This window comes from Macrobrachium nipponense, chromosome 33 (assembly GCF_015104395.2).
Source record: "Macrobrachium nipponense isolate FS-2020 chromosome 33, ASM1510439v2, whole genome shotgun sequence".
In the NCBI taxonomy this organism is placed as follows: domain Eukaryota; kingdom Metazoa; phylum Arthropoda; class Malacostraca; order Decapoda; family Palaemonidae; genus Macrobrachium; species Macrobrachium nipponense.
In genome coordinates this window covers 51,992,559-52,019,658 of record NC_087219.1, presented here as the reverse complement: position 1 = coordinate 52,019,658, position 27,100 = coordinate 51,992,559, and the positions used below count along the sequence as shown (strand labels likewise).

Sequence of the window (27,100 nt, the reverse complement as noted above, 5' to 3'; positions counted from 1 at the left end):
TGCAAATAGTTGGAACCCCCTGATTTTTAAAAATAATTTTATCACAAAAAGTGTCTTTAACCCTCTTACGCCGACTGGACGTATTTTACGTCTACATTTTTTGTCTCCCGTGTGCCGACTGGACGTATTTTACGTCTACTTACAAAAGTTTTTTTTTAAATTCGCGGAAAAATACTTATAGGCCTTCCAGCCTAAAAACTTTTGAATCACGCGCCTTGGGGGATGCTGGGAGTTCACGAACCCAAGGTGTGTTTTGTTTACAATCGTTATGCAGGCGCGCAAGCGCGAATTTCTTTCGTGCCGCACTAAAAAGTATCTGTGACACATCTCGGAAATTATTTCGTCACTGACATAATTTTTGTACCATTGTAAATTAGCCGTTACATGAAGTATTATATATGAAAATGTGCGCATTTTTATGTAGAATACAACAATAAAATACTCATGATTGTAGCTTTTATCAGTTTTGAGATATTTTCATATAAATAACGATAATTGCCAAAATTTCAACCTTTGGTCAACTTTGACTCTACCGAAATGGACGAAAAACGCAGTTGTAAGCTAAAACTCTTATATTTTAGTAATATTCAATCATTTACCTTAATTTTGCAACTAATTGGAAGTCTCTAGCACAATATTTCGATTTATGGTGAATTTATGAAAAAACTTTTTTCTTACGTACGCGCGGTAACTCTTCCGAAAAAAATCATACATGCGATTGTGGTAATGTTTGCACCATTTTAAAATCAGCCGTTATATAAAGTTTTATATATGGAAATGTGCGCAATTTCATGCACAATACAACTAAAAACAACCCATGCTTGTAGCTTTTATCAGTTTTGAGATATGGTCGAAAAACGCAATTGTAAGCTAAAACGCTTATATTCTAGTAATATTCAACCATTTACCTTCATTTTGCAACAAATTGGAAGTCTCTAGCACAATATTTCGATTTATGGTGAATTTATGAAAAAAAAAAGAAATTTCTTTACGTCTGCGCGGTAACTCTTCCGAAAAAATCATATGTGCGATTGTGGTAATGTTTGCACCATTTTAAATTAGCCGTTACATGAAGTTTTATATATGAAAATGTGCGCAATTTCATGTAGAATACAACAAAAAATAATTGAAGGTTGTAGCTTTTCTCATTTTTGAAATAATTGCATATAAATCACGATAAATAGAAAAAACCACGTTCGGTCAACTTTGACTCTACCGAAATGGTCGAAAAACGCAATTATAAGCTAAAACTCTTACAGGATAGTAATATTCAGTCATTTATCTTCATCTTGAAATAAATTTAAAGTCTCTAGCACAATATTTAGATTTATGGTGAATTTAAAAAAAAAAAAATCTTTCCTTCCCTCCGCACGCGGATTCTCCGCCACAAATCTCCGAAATGCGTACGTCCCATTCTCGGAATATTTGCTCCATTTCATATTAGGCATTTCATAGTTTTATATATGAAAATGTGCGCAATTTTGTGTAAAATAAAACTAAAAATATTTGAAGGTTGTAGCTTTTCTTATTTACGAAATAATTGCATATAAAAAATATATACGTATATAAAAAAATTCGACATTCGGTCAGCTTTAACTCGTCAGATATGGTCGAAAACTGCAATTGTAAGCTAATACTCTTACAGTATTGTAATATTCAATCATTTGGCTTCATTTTGAAAGAAATTGGAAGTCTCTAGGACAATATTTAGATTTATGGTGAATTTTTGAAAAAAATATTTGTTTACGTCCGCGCGTTACGAATTCATGCATTATTTTGTGATAATATTTTCTCTGTGTTGCTTTTATCGTTTTACAATGTGTTATATACCAAAATGATTGCAATTTAGTGTAAATTACAACGAAAAAAAAGGAACTTTTTACCTTTAACCGTTTTGCGCACAGCGCGATTTGAATACAATTATATATGAAATTTCGTTTTTGCGCGATCATATATCGCATTATTTATATATGATAATGATAATTTTTTTCATTTTTGATGGTTGCATACTAAACTTTAGCCAATGACAAAAAAAGGAGCCAAAAATGAACTCTTAATCTTGAAAACTAAGCGCGCTGTGATTTTTTGAAAAATATATTTTTTCCGCTTCCGCGCTCACTCTGAAACACCTCCGGCACACGGGAGACAATTTTTTTTTACCGCTTCGGCGTAAGAGGGTTAATAATGAAATTGATAAAAAAAATGAATTTGTGGATATTTCACATAGAAAAATACCGCAAACAAGCGAATTTCCAGCAAATAATGGGTAGATATGGTCCGGAGAGAAATCCGCGAATCCGTGAGTCCGTGAATTGGGAGAACGCGAATACTGGGGGCCCACTGTACTTCCATTTTTAACTGATTCCACCTGAAAGTAAGTTCATGCATTGACATTGATTTTTTAGGTTATTGAAAGTGAATCAGTGAAGAGTAGACTTCAAAAAAAAAAAAGAATTTTAAGGTGATGGCGTCACAGAGGCCTGATTAATATAAATTGAGTATAACTGTGGGAGTATGGGTTTTTGTTGGTCTTCATGTAAAGCATGGGCTACACCTATGAAATGAAGTGAGAATAGTTAGTTACAAATGAGACAGGTTAACCATCACAATAAAAAAAATTATGAATAGATGAATAGTTGTTAGGTTTACTTGTAAGGTGGAGGTTCTTCGGGCACTCTTCCACCCTTATATTCAGTTTATTAACACACTTTATGAGCATACTTGACACTGTGTTTAGGGTGTGTGTGTGTACAAGTGAAAGATATATGAAGTAGACAGAGTACATATTCACAGGGAAAAAACCATTAACTTGAGAGTTGAAGTTCCAAAGATTAAAATGCCTGTATTTGAAACAATTTTTGTCATTGAGATTAAAAACTCTGTGAAGGCATTTGTGTACTACACAGCACTTTAAAGAGTCATTGCTGTCATATTAACTAACTGGATTTAACATTTACATGCCATGGGACCATTCCATAGCTTCAGGTAGTTATCTTAGTCCTCCACGCATTTGTGATCAATGCTCATCCAAGGAATCAAAAGGGAACAAGGTTGGAGGCTCGACATGCTGACTGTCGAGGTCTTTGCTTGGGTAAAAAGGCATTAGGTCTCCAACATGCTTCAGTTCATATCAGAATCAAAACCTTTGGCAGGTGCTTTCAATGCCATTTAAAGACAATTGTATGGCTCTGTTTAAAGGGGTGGTTTCCCTTGCAGTGACTGTTTTTCTGCTATTCAGACGGAAAAGATAATTCTTGGTGAAGATCTGGACATAAGCAAATGCCCAAGTGACACTCATTCCTCCTCTTAGTAGACTATTCTAGGTCTCTTTTCCACAGGTATCTTCAGAAGCAGCCTACTAATGCTAGTTTTACAGCCTAGAGTCTACGTAGTCATGCATGGGAATTATCAGCATGGTTTAGACGCTGGAAAACACGAGGTACATCTCTGACCTCTGTCTTCGGTTTGGTGGTTTTATTCCTCTACCATCAGTTAACCTTTCAAGCTGGGACCTGTTTTGCTTAGTACAGTGCTACTTGAATCCCCGACCACCTATAAGTGCGCCAGCAAGCTCTGTTCCCTTTCATGCAAAGTGTCTTATCCTAGCCACAAGTCCTTGTTGGGTCTTATTTGCTTTGGAGTTGATAGTCAAGACTTAGTCCTCTAGCAAGGAAGGATTGTTCTTCATTTTTTTGCTCTCCAAGTTTCTCCTTCATCCTCTCCTGAAAATTATGGTCTTATTTGTTGATAGCCTTCAAGTCCTGTCTCCTTTAAATAGAATCCTTTCAGCCTTTTCGAAAAAGATATGAGTCCCATGATCATTTATCACATTTATACAAACTCAGTGGCTATAATTTGTACTCTTCAGAGGAATCGGTGGAGCATCAGCTTGTGGTCTGATGTTGTTGGTTGGCACATAAACTGGGGCTTCTATAAAATTGTTCAGTTGGTGCACCTGAATTTATTTCATATAGAATAAGCCAGAGTTTGTTGCAAAGACTCAAAACCCTTCAATTCATGATGACAGATTTGTCTATGCGTATGCGTACCTTCTTTGGGAGACTGTTGACAATAACCCTGAAGAAATGTATGACCTGCCAGGATACTGCATGATTATTTAAAAAGGACTCGTCATCTCGGACTGGGTTGTCGTAGAATTCTAGTCAAGAACGAATTGTCCAAGAATTCAATCTCATTTTGGCTATGAGAAATGATCATGAATTCCTTTTTTCAACTACATCAGTAGTTGCAAGCAACGTCACGCATGCAAGACTGCACGACGTTAGAGGACTCGGCTCCTCAATGATATTTACGAAGAATATGTCTGTTTTTAAAATTCTGAATATTGGTTCATGGTTGCGTCTAAACACTTTCGCTTCCCTCTGCTTGAGGGACACTGACCATAGGTCCTTGGACACCTTTCTTTGGGTTCAGTGGTGGCTGCTCAACAAGTTGTGTAGGTCATCCATTGCCCCTGGTGGGTCAGTTTGCATCTTTTCTAAGATGAGGGTATGGAAGTGAAATGAATGAAATGATTGGTCTCTTTTCTTTTCCTCTTTATGTCTTCTTTATCTGTGGGCAGTAGGAAGGGTGTTCTGTCATGAGCTGGAACTGAAAGTGATTTGAGGTGAATGTAGTAGCCATGCTGCTAGAGTAATGATCAATGTTAACATTCCTTTCAGCAGCAATACATTCCTCTCTGATGAACCATGACATTGTATGTATCGAAACCCAGAAGCTGAACGTAAAATATGCATATATCAAAGGTTCAGGAGTAGAGGTTGTATTCCTTAGAATTCTCTTCCTCAGGTAAAGGACAGAGGTGTGGCAAACCTCCAGTCAGTTTAATTACTTACCTACCATCAAGAGTTAGTCTATCCTTAGGTTAAGACCTAAGGTTTATTTTGTATATGAACAAATGACAAATTTATTAATTTATTTTGTATTTTTCATAACTAACAAATGGAGATCTTAACATTTAAGGCCCATCTCTAACCACCCCTCTGAAGAGTAACTAGTTAGGTCAAAGGTTGTGTCTGGGTATGTGGGTGGTCTCTCTTATCTCGTGACTAAGGACAGATTCCACTATTTTATTGGTTTTTTACTGGTTTCCAGTTGGTGCTAGAAGATATATCCTAATGTTAAGACCACTGGTTTGTTAGTTATGAAAAGTAGAAATTTATTTGATAAATTTTTCATTTTAGTATTAAATTGAAGATAAGTTTTAGTAAGCTATTTATTACATTGTATTGATTGTGATATAAATACTGTATAAGAATTAGAACTTCTATTTAATTTTTCAACAGGTGAATGAAACAGCACCTCTAGACAAGGTCTGCCTGTTAGGCTGTGGTATTAGTACTGGATATGGTGCTGCTCTCAACACTGCCAAGGTAAGAGTGAACTGATTTTGAAGTTGGCAATACCGGAACCAGAAATATTAAACTAATGTAGGCAGACTACTAAGGAACTGAGTTATGATCCATACCATCAAGCCTTGTTTCTCTTTATGGTTTTAGATATGAGATATCACCATGCTTAGGCCTTGTGCTCTTCTTGCTTGACTCCTATCAGGTCTAGGTCTTCATCTACTTCCTTTTTCTATGATTTCCTGAGCCTTCTTACAGGTCATTGCCCTAATAGTTTCTTATATACAACTTTTTTATTTTTATTTACTTTTCATCATCTCTTTTCATTGCATGTTCAATATGACCATGCATGGTTAATGTGACCAACTATTCCTCATCTGTACACGTTACCCAAGCCATCTTAATCTCACGAGATCTGTCTTTCCAGCCTTTTCTCCGACAATTTCTTATTTTTATTGCAATCTAACTATGGTGCAGCCCCTCTTTAACAAGACAATTGTAAATTTTAGAGAGATATATATGATTTTTCTAATAAGTAAATTTGTTCTATTTTGTAAAATTATAATTATAGCTGAAACAATATCAAAACAGATAGGAAATGAAATTAGTAACAAATCTGAGCATATTTGTTGTAAAATAATTTGTGTAAATTTACCGAGAACGAAGATGCAATAACTTGTTTTGGTTTTATATATGTTTTTTTCTAATATTTATTCACAAGATTACATTTATAATTGACATAGTATCGTGAAAGATAAGAACTAAAACCAACACCAACCCCTTCGCATATTTATGAACCTCTATAAACTCCAACTCACTCGCTTATGAATTGCCCAGTTGACTTTAGCCAGTCTAAAAGTTGCCTTTAGTGAAAGTTGGGCTATAGAAGTTGTGGCACCTCTTTCCTGCCTGATTCCCCCAAATCATGTAATATGTTACTCAGCATGAGTCGCCATGTCATCACCCAAAATCTGTTATTGCTACTCGTGAGCATGTCTGTCCACTAAGGGTCAATGGGATATTTGGTATTTACCTCTAATCTAGCAATCTGTTTTATCCATACTGAACCTATATTTTGTAATCCAAACCACCTCTTGTGACTTTTTTTTTTTTTTTTAACCACACAAGAGTTCACCTCTGCACCTTTTCACACAAAAACCATTATAGGCAGTCCCTGGTTACTATTGGTATCAGTCATCAGGATTTCGGTTTTACAGCGCTTGTTCAATATATTCATAACTGGTTTTACCTTCCGTGGGGTTTATAGTACCGTTGTTTGGTGGCTTAGGCTAACTTCCGAGACCACCTTGTAAAAAGTTATCCTATACTTTGCTGTATCCAATAATACTGTATGTAGTCTCATATTACTATCTTAATATTATAAAATACAAACACACAGGTCATGTTTTGGTCAGGAAAAATCAGCTGAGAGGAGAGGTAAGAGTATTTTGCCATATTTAACTCAATTCAGAGTGGATATCTTGCTTCTATTTAGCGTAAATTAATCTCTAGAAACTATTTATGTGGGACAAAGTTATTTTTTGTTATATGAAGTGCTTTGTAATTTGAAATATGCCTTAAATAATAGTCTTGTTATTTTTTTCGTTAATAGATGGCGCCATTTTCTGATTATTGGTGGCTAGGCCTGACCGCCTCATGAAATACAAACATAATGAATTTGCACCTTGTCCTTACCTCTTTTAAAGTTATGCTTTACTTCATTGTATCCAATAAAACTGTATGTTGTCTCATATTACTATAGTGTTATAATGTACAAACAAAGCGAAAAATGTTTTGGTTGGGAAAAATCGGCTGAGAGTAAAGGTAGGATTATTTCGCCATATTTAACGTAATTCAGAATTATTTTCTTGCTTCTATTTAGCATAAATTAATCTCCAGAAACTCTTTATATGGGAAAAGGTTATTTTTTGGTATATGAAGTGTCTTAAGTTGAAACATAACTTAAATATGTCATATTGTGAAGTTATATTTTTCATTAATAGATGGTGTCAGGAGCATGTTTTTTGCGTATAAAATTAACAGATTCCATTCACTATTTTCATCCAATTTCATAATAATACAAGATTTGCATATTCATCTTTTATCGGCATGAAAACAACAGTAAAATGTGTTCTTTCACGGCCAGTATTTTTTATTAAAATACTTTTTCTTCACTGTTATTTTCCAGTGGAGCTGCATCCATGTTGCTTATGCACAATAATTTAGTCATTAGCAGTGTACATTTTTTCTTTTTCCCTCAAGCTCGGCTACAGTTGCTGCTTAAATTTAGCAATACGTACTCTTATTTCCTTGCCAATATTTTCTCTATGGCAAATAAAGGTATAATGCACAAAGATTTTGGTCCTGTTCTACTTTTAACGTCATTTGTAATATAAACACAGTAATTTTTTACTATCATACAATGGCTGAAATACAAGCAAAACGTTGTATGGAGGAGTGATAATGGTAGTTAATTTGATAATGTCTTCAAGGGTTGCGTGAGAGAGAGCGAGAGATTAAGTGAGAGCGTCATTGGGTTGAGAGTTTGAATGTTTTCGTATGTTTGATACTTCGTGTTTGGTGTTGCTGTATGATAGTATGAAAGTGCATAGGTGTTTTTCTGAAGAGTGTAAGAGAGCGATCAAGAGAGAGAAAGATCATAATTGGTGGATGGATTGTAAAGAGTGGTTTGATGGCGGGTGGAAGTGTCTGGGTTGTCTCTTGGAGCAGTCGCTGAAGCAGTCAATGGTGGGAGATTATGAAGATAGTCTGTGATGGTCAGTCATAGTTGGGAGCTGTGTTTTCGAAGATAGTATTGATGGTCAGTTGTATTGTGTTTCTCTGGAGTTGTTATTGTTATTGTGTGATGGAAGGTTGCTCTGCTGGTGCTTGAAGGTTGTGGTGGTTGTATAGTTGGAAGGTTGTTGAGATTGTGGGTTGTTGAGTTGTTGTGATTTCTTGGGTGCTGTTTGTGAGTGGTTGTATGTGGACTTGAAAGTTTGTTTTGATGTTGTTGGTGTAGTGTATGCAGTGATTTGTTGTGTTGTTGAGTTGTTGTATGGTTGTAGTACTCGGTTGGTTGGTTTGTGTTGTGATTCTCAGCGTTGGTGTTGCAACGACCTTATCCAGCGGACAGCACAGTGTCTTCCCTTGAAGACAGTCATAAATGGTGAAAGTGCAAGAGTGTGAAGTTGTCTGTGCATTTTGTTGAAACAGTTGTCCTGTTGAATAAAGTAACATAGAGGGGAAAGTTTGGCTGAGGGTCTTTTTGAGAGTCGGTACGATTAATGTAACTGTGGGGAGCTTTGCTTGCTAGTGATCCCGCCACAATTGTTATTATTGTGGTGGGATCACAAGCAAGCAAATCTCCCCACAGTTACTTGAATCATACTGACTATCGAACTTAATCTCTGCCACACTTTCCTCTTCACATTACTTAATACCCACAGGACAATTGGCTTACCGAAATACAGAACAGGAAAAACACAAACACATGTACTCACCTTAGACTCAAGATACTCAGGGCTAGGCGCTGTGCTATCCGCTGGATATAGGCTAGTCTTTGAGATAACAACCGCTGAATTTCACTACCCAAAACAGACAAGCACCAAAACCATACAACAGCTCAAAAACAACACCCCAATCACTACGCAACCAAGTACCAGGACTCTAAAACAACACTACAAATCATACGACAACTCAAACCCAGCACAACAAACCACAACCACCAACACTCTCCAACAGACAACTCACTAACCATCAAACCACAAAACTAAGTACAACAAACCTCTTCAGCTCAACAAACACCAGACAGACAGACATGCACAACATCCATACATCATCGATATCAATAAATAAAACTCCAAATAACACTGGCTACTTACTGACTCCTTTCGACTCTCCGTAACAGACTCTTGCCTATGATATACTCGGTGACTTCTCCAACAGACTAGCTGGACACTTAAGCCCACCATCAAAACTCTCCTTATTATTCATCCACCAATTATGATTCTCTCTCAAGATTTACCAGTAAGTTCATTGAATCTGGCATTAACTACCATGCAGACCACATTAAGTGATTAGGCAAATGAAATTCCACATTTTCATTAAAGAGGGGGCAAAATAGTTGGCCACGACACTGTCTAAAGCATCATTTAAAAGTCTAGGGCACCGTAAGGTGGATTGTGGTGCCCGTAGACTTTTTGAGTTTAGGTTAGCAGTGATTTTTGGTTAGCATTAGGCCCCCAGGAACAGAATCCCTGCCATTAACTGGGGCTGCCTGTATTTTATTTTGAACACAATCTGATGCTTGTTCCAGATATTACCTTTTAAAGAGGAAATACTACATGTGATGCCAATAAAAATACGTATAAATATATTTATTGTACATTTGTTTTTATTGATAAAAAATATCCCCTTCTTGGTGCCATAGGTAAAAATATAAGTAAAAAAAGGCACAGAATGAGTGAGATAGGTTATAACACTTGGCATCATGGCCTAAACTTCATACTCAAATAAAATTTTGTCTAATGTCAGATAAAAAAAAAGCTCATGGATGCAATCTGCAGTGTGTGTGTGGGTGTGTGTGTATGGTTTCCCAACGCCTCACTGACTCGCTACTAGTTTTACTATTTTGTTACCAAGCTTCAAAAAGCGAACCAGCTTTTCGAAAAGATATATCTGTATAAAAGACAAGGTTCTTATATCTAGGAAATATACATGTTAATTAAAGTTTGTATATCAGGAAACATGAGAGGCTGGTTCTTCAGAGTGAGGCATCTCTCAATGGGTTGTAATGAACAGAAAGGTATTTGAAGATGAATTTGTAAGAGAATATTCTAAACAATGCAAATAGTGGAAGATGAGACAGTGAACTCCCAGTATAGCAATAAATGACCTTAGATAAAAAAAATATGGAAAGCATATGGTGAACCTGGATTTGATGAGGGTATTTACAGCATTAATTTTAGACCTGCAATGTTTGGAAGAAATGAGACAGATGTGACTTTATACTGTACTTAAATTTTCATTGTCTTTTCAGGTAGAGCCAGGTTCAATTTGTGCTGTGTTTGGGTTAGGAGCAGTAGGATTAGCTGTAGCTATGGGTTGCAGGGCAGCAGGTGCCAGTAGAATCATTGGCATCGACATTAATAGTGATAAGTTTGAACCTGGTAAGTGTGGGTCTTGTAGATTTTGTATGTGTACATATTTACTTTTCTTTTTTAATATGCCCTTACATAACATTAAGCTGTGTAATACCTACTGACAATAAGTGTAATTTATTACAGATAGTTAGTAATATAGATATTTTAGTAATTTTGCCTTGTAGAGGTTAAAAATGCATAGTAATGATGAGCAATTACAAATGGTCAAATGTTGCATTTTCAGCCAAGCAGTTTGGAGTCACTGAATTTATTAACCCAAATGATCATGATAAGCCAATTCAAGAAGTTTTGGTTGAGAAGACAGATGGAGGCTGCGACTACACATTTGAGTGCATTGGAAATGTTAAAATAATGAGAGCAGCTCTGGAAGCTTGCCACAAAGGTTGGGGAGAAAGTGTTATAATTGGAGTTGCAGCAGCTGGCCAAGAGATCTCCACTAGACCCTTCCAACTGGTGACTGGACGTGTCTGGAGAGGATGTGCCTTTGGAGGTGAGGCTAGCTTTTATGATTATATACTAGTACAAACCATTGAGTATTTTTTCCACTTAATAAAAGCTGTACTAGCAAGTTATATAATTGGTATGATGGCTTCATAGAAGGTGGAAAGCTAACATTTTTGCTTTTTAAGGTATTGGTTTGTTTGTTCCATCAATTCACTGTTCATTTGGATTAGTAGTGCATTTAACATTTCATTAATTTGATTCATTCATAAAGTCTTTTCAGTTGTTTCTGTATTCACTACCCCCGTCGCTTTTCTGTTCACGAGAGTGAATTAGTATATGGGTGTCGTAGTTTCAGGGTTGCTAACAGAATACTGAACTAATACTTGCATTAATTGTTTTTCTGATGTCTCTGCTCTTGATTTTTACAAGAATATTTCTTAGTTGGATGCCTATTTTTTAATTTTTTGTTTGCTGTTTTGAGTGAGATTAAATATTTTTACTATGTTGATTTAAACATCATCATCATCATCAGATTTTTCCTTTACTAGTGATCACTATTTTCTGTTGAAAAGTTTTTGTTTGCAAATACCATTTTTGTCTGTCTTTATGTGTATGGCCCTCTCCCCATGATATTTTGGACTTTCTAGTTTTATATATAACTTTTCCAAGTACTGTACATGTTTACATTTTTTTATCATTGCAAATAGCAGTTCACCTGTTGCAGTACTAATATGATAAATAGCAAAGGGCTTTGAAACCAATTCTTGATGGAACACCACAGTTCTACCTCCCACTGGATGTGCTTTTTTGTTCAGCACCACACCCTCGATTAGTCTTTTGGTACCCATCTCGTTAAACTGGTCTAGAGTAATGTAACTCCGTGCTATTATAATGCCCATTTAATTACCTGTCCTGATGTTCAGTCAACTACCTTCTCAAGATTCACTCAAGTAGAATAGTGAAATCTCTTAGTCTTTATAATCTTCTTTATGAAAACTGTTTGACCTCACGACTCTGAAATTATCAGCACTGGCAATTACCGATTGTAACCATTTTCATCAGAATTTCTGCAGCACCTAATCCATTTTCATAACATTCTTAACCATCTTTTAATTTTATATTTTCTACATATATTATTTACAATGTTCTTTTGTATGGTAATATATTGTCACTCCCCTCTCCCACTTTATCAGGATTTCTTATGTTATTCTGGTCAGCTCATAAATGATCTTAGCTACTTTTAGCAAATTGCATGTACTATTCTTAAGGAGCTTGGAGCTATTTTGTTTTCTCAGGACTTTCTTAATCTTTTTATTGAAAGGATTTTGGGGTTTATAAAATGAAATCCATTAGCTGGACAGGAAAATGATTGCATTTTATAAATTATGAAGACAAAAATGGGAAAATTATATTACCCCTCAATACAATATGCCAAGCACAAAAACACAAGGTAACTCTTGCTCCTGCTATCATAATGATATCATTTAGTTTGTACTCATTTTACATTTGGGTGTTTTGTAAATTACTGCTTCCATGACTATTCTTCCCTCTTCAGTTTCTCCATCTTTTCTACTTTATCCCTTTTGTTTATAAACTTATCTCTTTTACATCTTATCCATAGTTTCATTCACTGTATGTGTACTTTCTTAAATAATGAACAGATGACAAATTTAAAACATTTATCTATATTTTTCATAACTAACAAAACTGCGGTCTTTACATTGACAGAGGACAAGTGCCACCAGTTCCTTGCATATACAATTCTGTTGAATGCTTTACTGTTTCCAGCTAGCGTTAAAAGATTTATCCTAATGTTAAGACTGCAGGTTTGTTAGTTATGAAATATAAAAATTGTTTTAAAAAATTATTTTTGTGGAATTGAGGAATTTAATTATTGAAGTAGGCTAACCAACAAATTTTTTGCATCATAGGCTTCAAGTCTCGTGACTCTGTGCCACAACTCGTTGAGGACTACATGAAGAAGAAAATTATGGTGGATGAGTTTGTAACCTTTACCAAGCCACTTGAGGAAATAAACGAAGGATTCCATTTAATGCATGCTGGAAAAGCACTCAGGACTGTTATCAATATGTTTTAAAGTTTTGGTAACTGTGTATTGAATAATTATTATTAAAATTAAACAAAACTTATGGCAGTCACTCTGTAGCAATTTTAGAGCCTGTTTAGAATTTTTTATAAGCTCTCTTGACTAAGCCAATTCACTGATCATGCTAGTGCTTTTTTTTTTTTTTTTGTTGTAACAACTTTGGATTATACCATTCTTAATAAAAGCATATTAATACAGGAGTTTTTCATGTCTATTTATAAAACTAAATGTAGTACTGCCACATACAAATTAAAACTGTGCATGCATACACAGTAATTCCCCACAAAGTTTTATTCTGAGGGGCTATCATAACCCCAGAGGAAGGCTATCTTGTTAAACCGAATTCAGAATTCCTGTGTACTATGACGTTTGAATGAAGTGTGTAATTGTTCCGACACGGCATACAAACCTTCGGTCCTTTTACAATAGGAAGGTACTAGCGGCAGCTGGATAGGTCATAAGCTTTCGAACAAGGGGTTCGGTAGTTAACTGCTTGTCCGACAGGCGCGCGCGTGCGACTGGGAGGTAAACAAATCACTTTTGCTTTCGGCCTGCTGGCGTGTAGACGTGTATCATCGCTCTCTGCCCGCTTCATCGTCGTTGCTTTCGCATGGTTGTGTTTTTCTTTTTCTATTTATCTAGTGAAACTGAATTGTAAGTACAATCATTTCATCTTTATTTCCATTGAATTCAATTGTGAATTAAAGGATCTTGGTTTCTCCACGCCCTCCGATTACCCGAGTGCCGGGACTGAAGGGCGTAAGTGCGGAATTCATTTTTCCCAGAAATGATCCTTTGTATTGTGTATGCTCGGTGCCGAGGGCGGTAGAGCGCTCGCTCCGAGCTTATATTTTGGTTGAAAATGTGTAGATGAAAATCGTAAGTAAGTGCCCTTTTCATTTATTTTTTTTTCCGACCTGTATGCTCGTTGCCAAGCGAATGCGCTCGGCACGGAAACTTATTCTGTAGGACAGTGGAAATCGCAAGTACATTATTCTTTTTCATTTTCATATATTTAGAAAATTTTATTGTAGCAATCCTCATTTTTGGATCAGTTTCCGCTCTACCCGGAATTGATCCTTTCCCCTTTATATTTGAATGAAGTGAAATCGCAAGTGCAGTTCTTTTTCATTTTCATATTTTATTGAGATTGCATTATTTACTTGGATCAATGTTTCCGCTATTTCCCGGGAATTGATCCTTCCCCTTTTTATTTTTGTATGAAGTGAAAATCGCAAGCGCAGTATTCTTTTTCATTTTCATATATATTTTGATTGCATCAATTCATTATGGATCAAGGTTTCCGTTCATAATCGGGAATGGATCCTTTTACCCTTGCGCTCGGTACCGAGGGCGGAAATGCGCTCGATCCGATCCCTTATTCATTGTGAAGTGAATCGTAATGCAAGATTCTTTTTCATTTTATTCCTTTTATTATTGATTGCATCAATATTTATTTGGTTCAAGTTCCGCTCAGCGCCTCACGTGGTAACAGTCTTGCCTACAGCCGCTGTGAAGTGCCGTTCGCCGTACCGAGAGGGGGGCGTGCCGCCGCCGCTCGTGGTTGCCGCGCTGCCGCGACCACACTTCCGCTGCCCTAGAGCTCGCCCCTGGACCTGCCGCCGGTACCAGGATGTTGCTGGCTGCTGCTCCACTTCCTGTGTTTCCAGTGCTGCCTGCCGTACCTGCCGATTCTGGGCTGACTGTCCATGCAGTTGCTGCGCTGGCTGTCCCTGCCATTGCTGCGCTGGCTGTCCCTGCCGTTGCTGCGCTGGCTGTCCCTGCCGTTGCTTGCGCTGGCTGTCCCTACCGATGCTGTGCCTGGCTGTGCCTGCTGTTTCCTGAGTATGCCCATACCTGCTGACGTCCGTCCCTGTTCGTGGTGGTACTACCCCCAGACTTTGGTCTGTCTGTACAGGTGCGTCCGGGCCCTGTGGCTTCGGCTACAGCAGCCCCGGCTCCGCCTCCTTTGGATAGCAGATCTTACGTCTGTCCTGAGGAAGCTGACGAAGAAGAGGAGGAAGGTGTCGTCGTCGTCGTCTTCATCTTCTTCATCGTCGTCGGCTGCCGCCTCTTCCCCTTCGACTTCTAAGGCTTCACAGCCGAGGAAGAAGAAGGTTGCCTCCTCCCTCCTAAGAAGTCTCCCTCGGGAGCTTCTCGGGACCCGTCTCACCTCGGTGGGACGGGAGGGTTCCTTCCGCTGGTCCTCCTGCTCCTTCGGGAGCGGGGAGGGGCCCGTCTCTTCTTCCGCAAGGAAGAAGACTACGGGGACCAGAGGGGTACCAGCTAACACCGGTACTTCCTCGCCCGTGTCAGTGCTTCTGCCACTGCATCAGGGTCCGTCTCGGCCTCTCGTTCGCGGGAGGTACCGAGTGTACGGTTGCCTACCAGCGACCGTGCAGCCAGGAACCAAACCTCTGATCTAGCCCGCTCAGCGTCAGGTTCACGGCACGGGGCGGAAGACTGGTGACAGCCGCTCACGCGACTCTCACCAGACCAGCTCTCGCTCTCTCGCGGCGACCAGCCGGCTACCCGGGGACGTGACGGTCCACGACCGGCCACGGCTGAGGCTGGGAAGAGGTCCTCCCGTTCGCCGGTGCCAGCCACGGCTGGAACCAGCGACGTGACGTGCCGTGAGGACAAGCACCAGTCTCACTGTGACAGTGGAGCCTGCAGGTCGCCTGACCGTCGCTCTCACAGAGAGCGATCGGGTACGGCAACCAGCACCAGCTCTTCGACACTCGGGATCGGGCCGCTGTGCCTCGTCCAGACCGTTTCTCCACAGCGAGACTGTTTCGACCAGGCCTGCAGCTCGATCGCCACCGCGGGTGACGATCGCCTGCAGCCCTCCAAGCCTGCTGTTCTGCCAGCGAGCGAGGAGGGAGCGTCAGGTCTGCCTCTCCCGTACCTTCAACCTCCTCGGGTTACACAGGGAGGAGCGAGGTATTGGAGGAGTGATCGTGAGGGGTGCGCCCCTCATGATCCCACCACGACGCCCTACGTGCCAGGCACGGTTCTTGGACCGGCCAGGACGTATGCGCAAGTGGATGGAGAAGACCGAGAGGGCTGCGCCTGTTCCCCCTTCTTAGGAGGAAGGTTCTCGGAATATGCTCTTGTTCGAAGGGCTTAACGGTCCTACTCTGCAAGATGCTGTGACTTCCGAGATCCAGAGGAACTTTGCCGAGGTTATGGCGCTGATTCGTCAGCACAACGACCTCGGGGAAGGATCGCCGCTCCCACCAGCAGAGCCACGTCTCGGCTCAAGTCGGTTTTGGGGCCCGAGAGGGAACCCAAATCGACGGTGGGTCTGCCGCGATCGGAGCTTGCCGACTGTGTTGAACCAGGTAGTCTCTCGTCTCCGGACAAGAAGGCTCTCTCAGTTCTGGCCGGTCGAACAAGCTACTTCACCTCCTCTACTCGCGACAGAGGCATTTCTACGTGTCTTCGGACACCGTATTTGAATACCCTTCGGTCCTCTGAGAAGGTTTCGACCTCGACGAGGACTGGAATGAGTCGGAGGATGGTATCGGTCTCTCTCCTGTCAGGTGTCGATCAGCCCCACCCAGACGACGTTCACAGTGGCGGCAGACCTTACCTACAGTATGAGTTTCGTAACCCTCCTCGGGAAAACGTTTTCTCCTGACGATACGTTTTCCCAGCCTCTGAGAGGCCATCGCCATAAGGCGATGGCTGCTCCTTTTCTTCTCCAACTGCTAGTTCCGCTGGGAAGGCGAGCCAGTATCCAATTCCACCCCCATTCCCTCTCCTTACGGCTACGAGGGAAAGGGGAGGGATCCTACAGAGATTTCTCTGTAAGATCCCACGTTAGGGGCTGCGCTACCGGGGGGACCTTCGGGTCCTACCTGACGTAAGCCCCGGTCGTTGAGGAGGGATCCTGCCCCTTTCTCGATTTCTACGGGAATCGAGAGGACCACCAGCCGATATCGTTTGACGAATTCGGTAGGGGGTTTCGCAGAGTGCTTAGAATTCTACGGAATTTCTAGCGCACTCAGAGTGTTCAAGTTTTTTACGATTCCAAACACTTAGGCGAGACCACGGTCCAAAGTGAGCGAGAATCCCCGATAATTGTTACACGATAATCGGGAACCTCGCTTATGCTCGAATTCCTGTAATTTCTAGCATTTGGAAGAAGACTGCTGCTGAAAGAAGAGTATCTCACAGTAGGCGATTAACCTGGAATAGAGAAGAACGGACGGGAACTTCCAGTTGTTCCGATACGTAATACAAACCATCGGTCCTTTAACAATAGGAAGTAGCTAGCGGCAGCTGGAACGGTCGTAAGCTTCGAACAAGGGGAGAACGGTAGTTAACTGCTTGTCCGACGCGCGACTGGGAGGTAAACAAATCACTTTTGCTTTCGGCCGCGGGTGTGAAGGACGTGTTCGTCATCGCTCTCTGCCCGCTTCATCGTCGTATGCTTTGTTTATATTGTGTTTTCTACTAATGGTTTGTTTGACTTGAAAATGAAACTGTAAGTACACTGTTTTCATTTTCATTACTTAATTATGAACCAACATGGAGCTATCGCCGTAGATGCGGCGATTTCCTCTCTTTTCATGAATTGAACCCTTGAATTATGTCTCGGTGCCGAGGGCGGCGCGCTCGCACCGAGTCTGTATTTGGGCGAAAGTGTGTAATTGAAAAATGTAAGTACTTTTTTCATTATATTTTTGCCCTGTGCGTTCGTTACCGAAAGCATGATTGCGCTCGGCACGAGCCTTTTATTTTGTATGATAAAATGCAATGAAAGTGGATTCGCAATACAGTATTCTTTTCATTTTCATTTATTTATTTGCATAATTTAATTTGGATCAATTTTCGCTCTTACCCGGGAATTGATCCTTAAGATTATTTTCTGTGAAAGTGAAATCGCAAGTGCAGTATTCTGTTTCATTTTCATATATATTTTATGATAGCATCATATTATTTGGATCAAGTTTCCGTTCTTACCCGGGAATTGATCTTTTCCCCTTTAAGTTCTATGAAGTGAATTGCAAGGGCAGTATTGTTTCATATTACTTTTCACTGCTGTGCGGGGGTAGGGGAAGCGAAGGTCTGCCAGGAAGTCGTCGGAAAGCTCTCCCGCGACTCCCTTGGTATCCGATTCTTCGTCTTCCTTCCTGCCCCCCGCTCAGCTGCTTCGTTGTATTTTGTATTTGGGGTCTTCCTTGTGTTCGGGGTGGGGCATGTCTTTCCCCCGTGCGTGAGGGAACCCCTCTTACTAATCTATCTATGCTACCGCAGGTGCTACATCCGTGGGAGACGACCTTGGACAGGTATGGACCACCGCGGCGGCAGGGCGTGCCTAGCATCCACGGGCTGCTGCAGCGTCTAGCGAGGTCTGGGGCGGTCTCCACTACTACCACGGCCGCTTATGCTGCTCCCCCCCCTCCTGGTCTACACTCCCCATACTGTGTCGGTGACGCCGTCTGCCGCTACTAGGGCCGCCGCCGTACCGACGGGGGGTTGCCGACGCCGCCTGTTTTCTTCGTGTTGCCTGCCCCAGACTTCCGCTGTTTCCAGCAGCTCGCCCCTGGACCAGGCCGCCAGTACCCAGGTTCCGCTGGCTGCCGATGATTCTCGAGGCGATTGCTGGGCCTGCCGTACCTGCCGCTGATGTGATTCCCGCTGTTGGCTTGGCTGTCCCTTCTGTGTCTACCGCTGCCGCTGTTCCTGCCGCTCCTGAGCTGGTTGCTGTTCCTGTCGCTCCTGGTTCCTGAGCCTGTCCATGCTGGTCCTGCCCATGCTGGTCCTGCCCACGGTGTGTCTTCCCCAGTCCCAGGTCCTTCCGGACAGGCTCTCTCAGTTCTGGCCGGTCGATCAAGCTACTTCCACCTCCTCTACTGCGACAGCGGCGTTTCTACGTGTCTTCGGACACCGTATTTAAATACTCTTCGGTCCTCCTGAGGGGTTTCGACCTCGACGAGGACTGGAATGAGTCCGGAGGACGGTATCGGCTCTCTCCTGTCAGGTGTCGATCAGCCCCACCCAGACGACGTTCACAGTGGCGGCAGACCCTTACCTACAGTGAGAGTTCGTAACCCTCCGCGGGAAAACGTTTTCTCCTGACGATACGTTTTCCCAGACTCTGAGAGGCCATCGCCGCAAGGCGATGGCTGCTCCTACTCTTCTCCAAACTGCTAGTTCCACTAATGAAGGCGAGCGAGTATCCAATTCCTCCCCCATTCCCTCTCTCCTTACGGCTACGAGGGAAAGGGGAGGGATCCTACAGAGATTTCTCGTTTAGGATCCCACGTTCGGGAGGCCTGCGCTACGGGGGACCTTCGGGTCCTACCTGGCGTAAGCCCCGGTCGTTGAGAGGGATCCTGCCCCATTCTCGATTTCTACGGGAATCGAGAGGACCACCAGCCGATATCGTTTGACGAATTCGGTGGGGGTTTCGCAGACTGCTTAGAATTCTACGGAATTTCTAGAGCATTCAGTGTTTTCGAGTTTTTTACGATCTCCAAACACTTAGGCGAGACCACGGTCCAAAGTGAGCGAGACGAGAATCCCCGATATGTTACACGATAATCGGGAACCTCGCCTATGCTCGAATTCCTGGAATTTCTAGCTTTGGGAAGAAGACTGCTGCTGAAAGAAACTATCTCACAGTAGGCGACCAACCTGGAATAGAGAAGATCGGACGGGAATATCCAGTTTGGCTTGAACTATCGTCTTAGTATTCTGTTCACCATTGAAGCTTTCCTTCGAGGAAGACTTCTCCTTCACTCTTTGATAGAGATCGAAGGTGGTCGATCTCCAATCCTTATTTTGTTTTCTTGAAGGAAAGAATTTAGGATGGAGATCGTTGTTCAGAATCCTACAAATATACTACGTATATTAACCTCGCGACATGATTCTACTAAGCAGTTGAATTGTCCGAGGGGTAGGCGCATATCCTATTAATCTACGGATTGCGACTTAGAAGAGAAGTATTCTAATTGAACTGCAACTCGGGGTTGCCTGCAACCTCCCAGGAGTTTTCAGTTTCAATTTTATATACTTATGGTTTTGTCACGACACACCATTTCAACTTTTATATTTACCGAAATTCGTTTCGCCTAAATATAATTGCTCGAGCATATCTTTTATGCTCGGTAGTTCTAGCCGAACGCATTCCTTCGTGGAATAATGGATTACCTGGCAACTCAGGATGACGAGTCAGCGTATTGAACTGCCTGATAGCAGCTCAGTATCAGCTGGGCCTCCGAGATGCACGGTCAGTTATGTCTCTCTCTCCCCTGCTTTGATTGACTAACGAACCGTATCTCTGCCCAACAATCATGGACTTAGGTCTCTGATTACGGGGATTCTCGCAATAATGAAGGCACCTCTACTGCTGTGACGCTAGATTCCATCGCCTTCGACATTGCAAGAATTTTCAACAGAGATATCTCTTGGACTCTTTCATCTTTCTGTTTTACCGCACGGTAACAGAAGTTTGTACAAGTCTCCCGCTGCATCGCACTGCGATAATGCGAATGATTTTGCAGACATCTGAGTTTGTCTTCAAAATATCTCGTATTCGTAGGTGTACAATTGTTCATTGTTCAACCCGAATTACAAGATGTGTCAGAAGACATCGCCTACTCTCCGACCTGACAGCTCTACTTCCAAATGTTCAGCCCATGAGAAGCAGTTCTTCAGGCGGCTTTCCCCTGTGTTTTCATTACTGAAGAACGCCCCACTTTCATTGCAACTACGACTTCTCACCGACAGCAATGAAATAGCGGTTAGCGTTTTTCAGTCATTTGTAAGCACAGGTTATGAATCTTGAGATCCTTCTCTCGATTCGTCTGTGAAGACGTAGGTTGCATTCAATATTCTACCTTCGTCTTCAACGGTACATAGTGTTGTTTCTCCTTAAGCTGAGATTCAACAACCATGAGAGTTTTGCCTTCAGGGACCTCGGGTCTCTAGAAGGCAATTGACTTTCGCCTGTTGGGCACATGCCTTAAGAGAATCATCACCTCGCTGTCCGGCGCATTGGTGACAAACAAATACATTTTTTATTGTGTGTCTTACCGAAACAATTTATAGAGCCGTGATTTCCACGAGCGGCAGGATACTAAATTCAAATTTAGCGCGTCGCGTCGCCAACACTGGTGGTGATGACGTCATCTCCCTCCACTCGCGGGAGAACCAGGTACAAACTGCCCAGGTGAATTCAATTCTTTTCCTGCCGGCGTCCGGTGAACATCGTGGTCGGTGCGGTTGGATGACTTTGCTTCGCTTTTTTTTCTGGTGGAATTGATCTTCGGAATTGGTGAAGTACTCTTTTTTGGCGTTGTTGTTATTTTGCTTTTTATTTAGGCGTTGCCATGTCGGATTCTAGTCCGTCGGGAGTTAGGGTTTTGCATCTCAGGATGTAAAAACTAGATTATCCAAGTTAGAATATGATTCTCACACTAAATGTGTTAAGTGTAGGGGACAGGTTTGTTCAGCAGATCGAACATGTAACGAGTGTAGTGATTGGACTGATTCTCAATGGAAGTTTTTTAGTTCATAACTCGGAGAAATTAGCTAAAGACAGAATTAGAAAAGCAGCGCTTAGGGAAAGTAGACTTAGCTCTGCTTCGTCTTGCGATGCATCTGTTCCTTCTGTTTCTCCTCAATTGTTATGTCTCCTTTAACTACACCTCCTATTCCTCCTACTAATCCCACTTCTCCGGCTTCCCGTGTAGCTTTCTTCCGACACCATTGCCAGTCTGGAATCGTTTAGGTTAGATCAGAAATTTTCGTACTAGCGAATACGGTTTTGCAACTTGGTAATTCAGTTAAGACGTTTTTGGAGAAAGCGACCTCAGGTAAGAGTGTAGTTGAGGGTGCGTCTGTCTGTCCTGACAACGTCTCCTAGACAAAGGTCACTGTCCAGCTCCCCCGCACGGGGAGAAGACATACGGAACCGTCCAAGGGAGTCCGATCGGGTGATTTGCCACCAAGACAATTAGCGCCTCTCTTGTTGAGCCTGTTGCGCCTAACAGGGCTCGGTTAAGCGTTGGAAAGGTGTTGCGGTCAGACGCCTTTCGAATGATTCAAGCGATTCGTCTCCGGTCGCGCGGCGCCCCCCCCCTTCTCTGGCGAGATTCGCCCGTTTCGCGTCCTTAAAAGAGGCGTTCAGGCGCCGATTCTTCGCCTCCTCCAGTCAAGCGTATAAGGAGCCTGAGAGTAGGGGTTGCGCCGCGGCCGTTAGCGGCTCGTTCGTAGCCTCAATCTGTGCCTTTTTCGGCTCCATCTACTAGTAGAGATTGTGGTTTTAGCGCTGTAGCTAGCAGTTCTAAGGGTGTTTCTTTAGGCGCTTTTTTCGTCTGTTACGCCTGATGCGCTGTTTCGCCTCGAATTTCGGCGGCTCCGAGCGAGGCGCAAGTAGTTTTTCCGCCTCCTGCTGAACATTTAGGCTCTTCCAAGCCTACGTTAACTGTTTTTGATTCGTCTCTGGCGCCTTTGCGCAAGCAGTTAGAGATGTAACCAACTGGATGAATGAGTCCAAGGGTGGTTCGAAACCATTCAGATCCGGTTGTAGTTCCGTCTACTTCTTCGGCGGTATCGGAGAATGAAGAAGAAGTAGAGGAGGAGGATTCACATCACCTCTCCGTGTTATTCAGTCTCCTTAGATTTCTTCTGGTATCTTATCCAGATTATTTTGAGAAAGCGGCTCCGCGCTCCCCAACTTCGACTTTTTTGATGAGGAGGAAAACTTCAGACCCTCTCCTCCCAAAACCAAAAACTTGTTCTATCTAAAGCGGTTAGACATTCGTTGAAAGAGACGGAGAAATGGATGTCTATGAAAAGAGACTTAGGGAAGGCTCTTTTTGCTTACCCTCCCTCTAACGTTGCTTCGTAAGAGGTATAGGTTTTATGTAAACTGGGGAAGCTCCTTCTCTGGGAGTTTCTGCCTCCTCCAGGGAGACTTCTCCAGTTAATCGACTCCTCTAGAAGATCTGCTTTCGCCGCAGCGAAAGTTTTTCTTTACAGCGCCTGAGTTGGACCACGTTGTAAAGAATCAATTTAAACTTTTTGGAAGTCTTTAGCTTCCTTGATTGGACTATTGGCGCTTTAGCGGCCAAGATCGAAGACTGTCCTTCTCTTTCCCAGGAGTTAGCGGAGGATTGGATTGGTGTTCTGTCCTGTGCGGACAAATCCATTAGGGATGGATGTGATGAGTTAGCTTCGCTCATCGCCTTTGGTACCCTTAAGAAAAGGCAACTTTGTGCTCCTTTGCTTCTAAAAGGGTTACGTCCCAACAGAAGTCTGCTCTCTTGTTTGCTCCTTTTGTGAAAGATACCTCTTTCCAGACGATGTAGTGTTGTCAATTTCGTCTGCGCTAGATAAGAAATCTACTTCGGATTTACTGGCACAGTCTACTAAGAGACCCTAAAGCTCCTGTGGAGACTGTTCCTTCATTTTCCTCCTCTGCCAAGCGCCTTTTCGAGGGGAGAAAACCCAAGCGCTTCTTTCGGCCGAAATCGAATTTGCGACTCAGTCTAAGGCCTCGGCCAAGGTTAACAACCTTCCAAATGAAAGCTCTCGTTCTTCATGCACCAGTGGGAGCCAGGCTGGCTCTGTTTTTTGGGAGGAAGGGTGGGAAAACAGAGGAGCAGAAGAACCTGGGTTAGTGCAAAGTACTCAAGTTCGGCTATCGTATTCCTCTCGTTTCACCTCCCTCGCTCTCACCTGTGCCAATTCCATTCCATGCATACTCTCCGGGCTCAGACAAATTTCTGGCGCTAGCCGCAGAAGTGGAAGCGCTTGTTCTCAAAGAAGCGATAGAACAGATAGAAGGGGATTTTCCCTCCAGGCTTTTACAATCGCCTTTTTGTAGTTCCCAAGTCATCAGGGGGCTGGAGGCCGGTTTTGGATGTGAGCGCCCTGAACTTGCATGTCCAGAAAACAAAATTTCATATGGAGACCACTCGGTCGGTTCTGGAGTCCATCAGACAGGGGGATTGGATGGTCTCTCTGGACATCAAGACGCTTATTTTCACATTCCGATACATCGCGAATCTCGAAGTTACCTGAGGTTCATGTTCGAAGGCAAGGTGTTTCAGTTTCGGGCGCTTTGCTTCGGACTAGCGACCGCTCCTCAAGTTTCACACCAGGGTTCTATCCCCGATAGGAAGCTGGCTACACATATTAGGAGTAAGAATCTCCCTCTATCTGGAACGATTGGCTTGGTTCATCCGGTCGGAATCAGAGAGTCGGTGCATGAAGGACCTTGGAACAACTCTGGATCTTGCCAGAAAGTTAGGAATTCTGGTCAACAAACAGAAGTCCCAGTTGGTTCCATCTCAGAGCATCCTTTATTTGGGGATGATTCTGAATGCCTAGTTTTCAAGGGCTTTTCTGTCCCCTGTCCCCCAAGAGGGTTCAAGCTGTCTGGAGACAGTTCAGGAGTTCTTGGACAAAAATAAAAGGTAAGTTCTGCCAATCAGTGGATGAGGCTCCTGGGCAAATGACGTCAGTGGAGAAATTTTGTGACGTTGGGAAGACTGCACATGAGACCTCTGCAGTTTTTCCTGAGAGCCTCTTGGTGCAGGAAGACACAACCACTCGATTACTTTCCTGTCACAGATCAAATAAAAGAGGACCTAAGGTGGTGGCTCCTCTCGAGGCAAGGTTGGAAGAAGGGTTAGATCTACGACCCATCCTCCCCCGAACCTACAGTTCTTTTCCGACGCATCGGACACAGGTTGGGGAGCCCTACTGGGAAATCAACGGACTTCAGGAGCTTGGTCGGAGAAGGAGAAGAAGTTCCACATAAATGTAAAGGAACTGTTAGCAATTTTCTTAGGCTCAGACAGTTTCGGAGCTTAGTAGAAGGCCGAGTAGTGGCAGTGCATTCCGACAACTCCACGGCTCTCTCGTACGTGCGGAAACAGGGGGGGACTCAGTCTTTCTCTCTGTACGAAGTAGCCAAGGATCTCCTCCGTGGTCAAACGAAGCGAAGGTTCAGCTAGTCCCGAGATTTGTTCCGGGAAAGATGAACGTCCTGGCGGACGAGTTAAGTCGTCAACAGCAAGTGTTACCTCTGGAGTGGACTTTGGACAACAAGATTTGTCAGAAACTTTGGCGCCTTTGGGGACGACCGTCATAGACCTGTTCGCGACATCGAGGAACAACCGTCTTCCTCTCTTTTGTTCTCCAGTCCAGATCCTCTAGCTTGGTCGGGTGGAGGACGCAATGCTGTTGGATTGGTCGGGTCTGGAAGCTTATGCATTCCCTCCGTTCGGTCTAATAAGAGAGGTGCTGAACAAGTTCATGTCGCACAGCAATGTAACGCTAACGTTAATCGCTCCCTTTTGGCCAGGAAAGAGTGGTTCCCGGACCTTCTCCAGTTGTTAGTAGACTTCCCCAGACTTCTTCCTCCAGAGAAGTGGCTTCTCAAACAACCTCACTTCAAGAGGTTCCACCAAAACTTGTCCGCTCTAGCTCTGACAGGGTTCAGACTGTCCGAATCTTGTCAGAGCGAAAGGATTTTCAAGAAGAGCTGCAGAAGCTATCGCTCGTTGTAGGAGAGAGTCTTCTAACAACTATCAAGGGAAGTGGAGAATCTTCAGAGAGTGGTGTAGAAGTGCTAAAGTCTCTACTTCTGCGACCTCTTTAACAGAAATAGCAGATTTTCTTCTATTTCTTAGGAACTCTAAGAAACTGGCTCCTTCGACGATCGAGGATATAGAGCCCATGCTCTCTTCGGTTTTTCGACATCGAGGTTTGGATATTTCCTCCAATTCAGATCTGTCGGACCTCATTAGGTCTTTCGAAACCACTAAGCTCCCGCAAGATACAGTGGCTTGGAACTTAGATGTGGTGCTTAAGTTCCTCATGGGGCCACCGTTTGAGCCTTTGAAGTCGGCTTCACTCAGGAACTTGACTAAGAAGGCACTCTTTCTTATTGCACTAGCTTCTGCTAAGCGTGTCAGCGAATTGCACGCTATAGACAAAAGAGTCGGTTTCTCTCAAGGCAATGCTGTATTTCGGTATCTTTGACCTTTCTAGCCAAAAATGAGAATCCTTCTAATCCTTGGCCGAGGAGTTTTGTGGTAAGAACTTATCTGATTTGTTGGACATGAGGAGGAATAAAAAAAGAAAGGCTCTTATGTCCAGTCAGGGCTATTAAGCAGTATCTGTTTGCCACTAAGGGTATCAGAGGACAATCTTCTAAGCTCTTGGACCTCGGTTCAAAATCCCTCTCGTCCTCTTTCTAATAATGCTATATCGTTCTTTATTAGAGAGCTTATCATGGGAAGCTCACTCGCAGTCCGAGAACGACAATCTTTCCGTTCTGAGAGTTTAAAGCTCACGAGGTTAGAGCAGTGGCAACTTCTTTAGCATTCAGAAAGAATTTATCTTTAGCTTCGATTCTTCAGAGGACGTTCTGAGATCGAATTCGGTTTTTGTTTTGCGAGTCATTATCTCAAAGAGATAGAAACGGTTTTCGAGAATTGTAAAACGTTAGGTCCGGTGGCGGTTTCTGGCATGGTGTTGGGAGAAACGCACAGGAGTCGTCACCTCTATGCTAACTTTTCACCTTGAATAGGTTGTCGAGTTCAAGGGAAGCTGGGGGTACTGAGTACCTGGGATACTCACCAGTCTGTTAGGTCAGATTTTACAATGGTTGGGTATATATGTTTTTAATCTGGTGTTGGTGACAAATGTTTTGTATGATTGAATTTCTGGTCTTAGCCCAGGGCAAGGGCAATCTTTGTTGTTACTATCCTCCGTCAGTCAGCCTTGACTCGCTGAACTACGGAAGGATTCCACTCCTGTAGAGGCTAACTTTGGGCAAATTCCAATTCCTCTACAATGTAAGAAGAGCACCGACCAGAGGCAGTAACAGTCTGCTGTAGCTCTCTTACAAGGTAAGGTACACAGACACCTTGAGTGTTTACTGGTATTGCAATAAATGTAACCATTTATAAATACTAGTGGTCCACTGAATCCCACCTTCCCATAAATGGTGTAATCAGCTCTATAATTGTTCGGTAAGACAC

General features: G+C 42.6%; 2 protein-coding genes across 2 annotated transcripts in view; both read left to right on the top strand.

Moving 5' to 3' along the window:
- Window positions 1-27,100, top strand: part of LOC135203186 (actin-like protein 6B) — a 411,151-nt gene that overhangs the window by 257,922 nt on the left and 126,129 nt on the right.
- On the top strand, window positions 5,265-13,280 carry LOC135203185 (alcohol dehydrogenase class-3-like). The gene is made up of 4 exons (XM_064232897.1): window positions 5,265-5,393; window positions 10,411-10,540; window positions 10,758-11,024; window positions 12,910-13,280. Exons 2-4 carry the CDS (start codon window positions 10,471-10,473, stop codon window positions 13,074-13,076), a joined length of 504 nt encoding a protein of 167 aa, XP_064088967.1. The 5' UTR covers window positions 5,265-5,393; window positions 10,411-10,470; the 3' UTR covers window positions 13,077-13,280.

Bases quoted from the DNA above. Each gene is read 5' to 3' on its own strand.
- LOC135203185 (XM_064232897.1), top strand. From the start codon at position 10,471: ATGGGTTGCAGGGCAGCAGGTGCCAGTAGAATCATTGGCATCGACATT. The intron at 10,541-10,757 runs GTAAGTGTGGGT...TTGCATTTTCAG, and splicing joins TAGTGATAAGTTTGAACCTG to CCAAGCAGTTTGGAGTCACT. The intron at 11,025-12,909 runs GTGAGGCTAGCT...TTTGCATCATAG, and splicing joins GAGAGGATGTGCCTTTGGAG to GCTTCAAGTCTCGTGACTCT.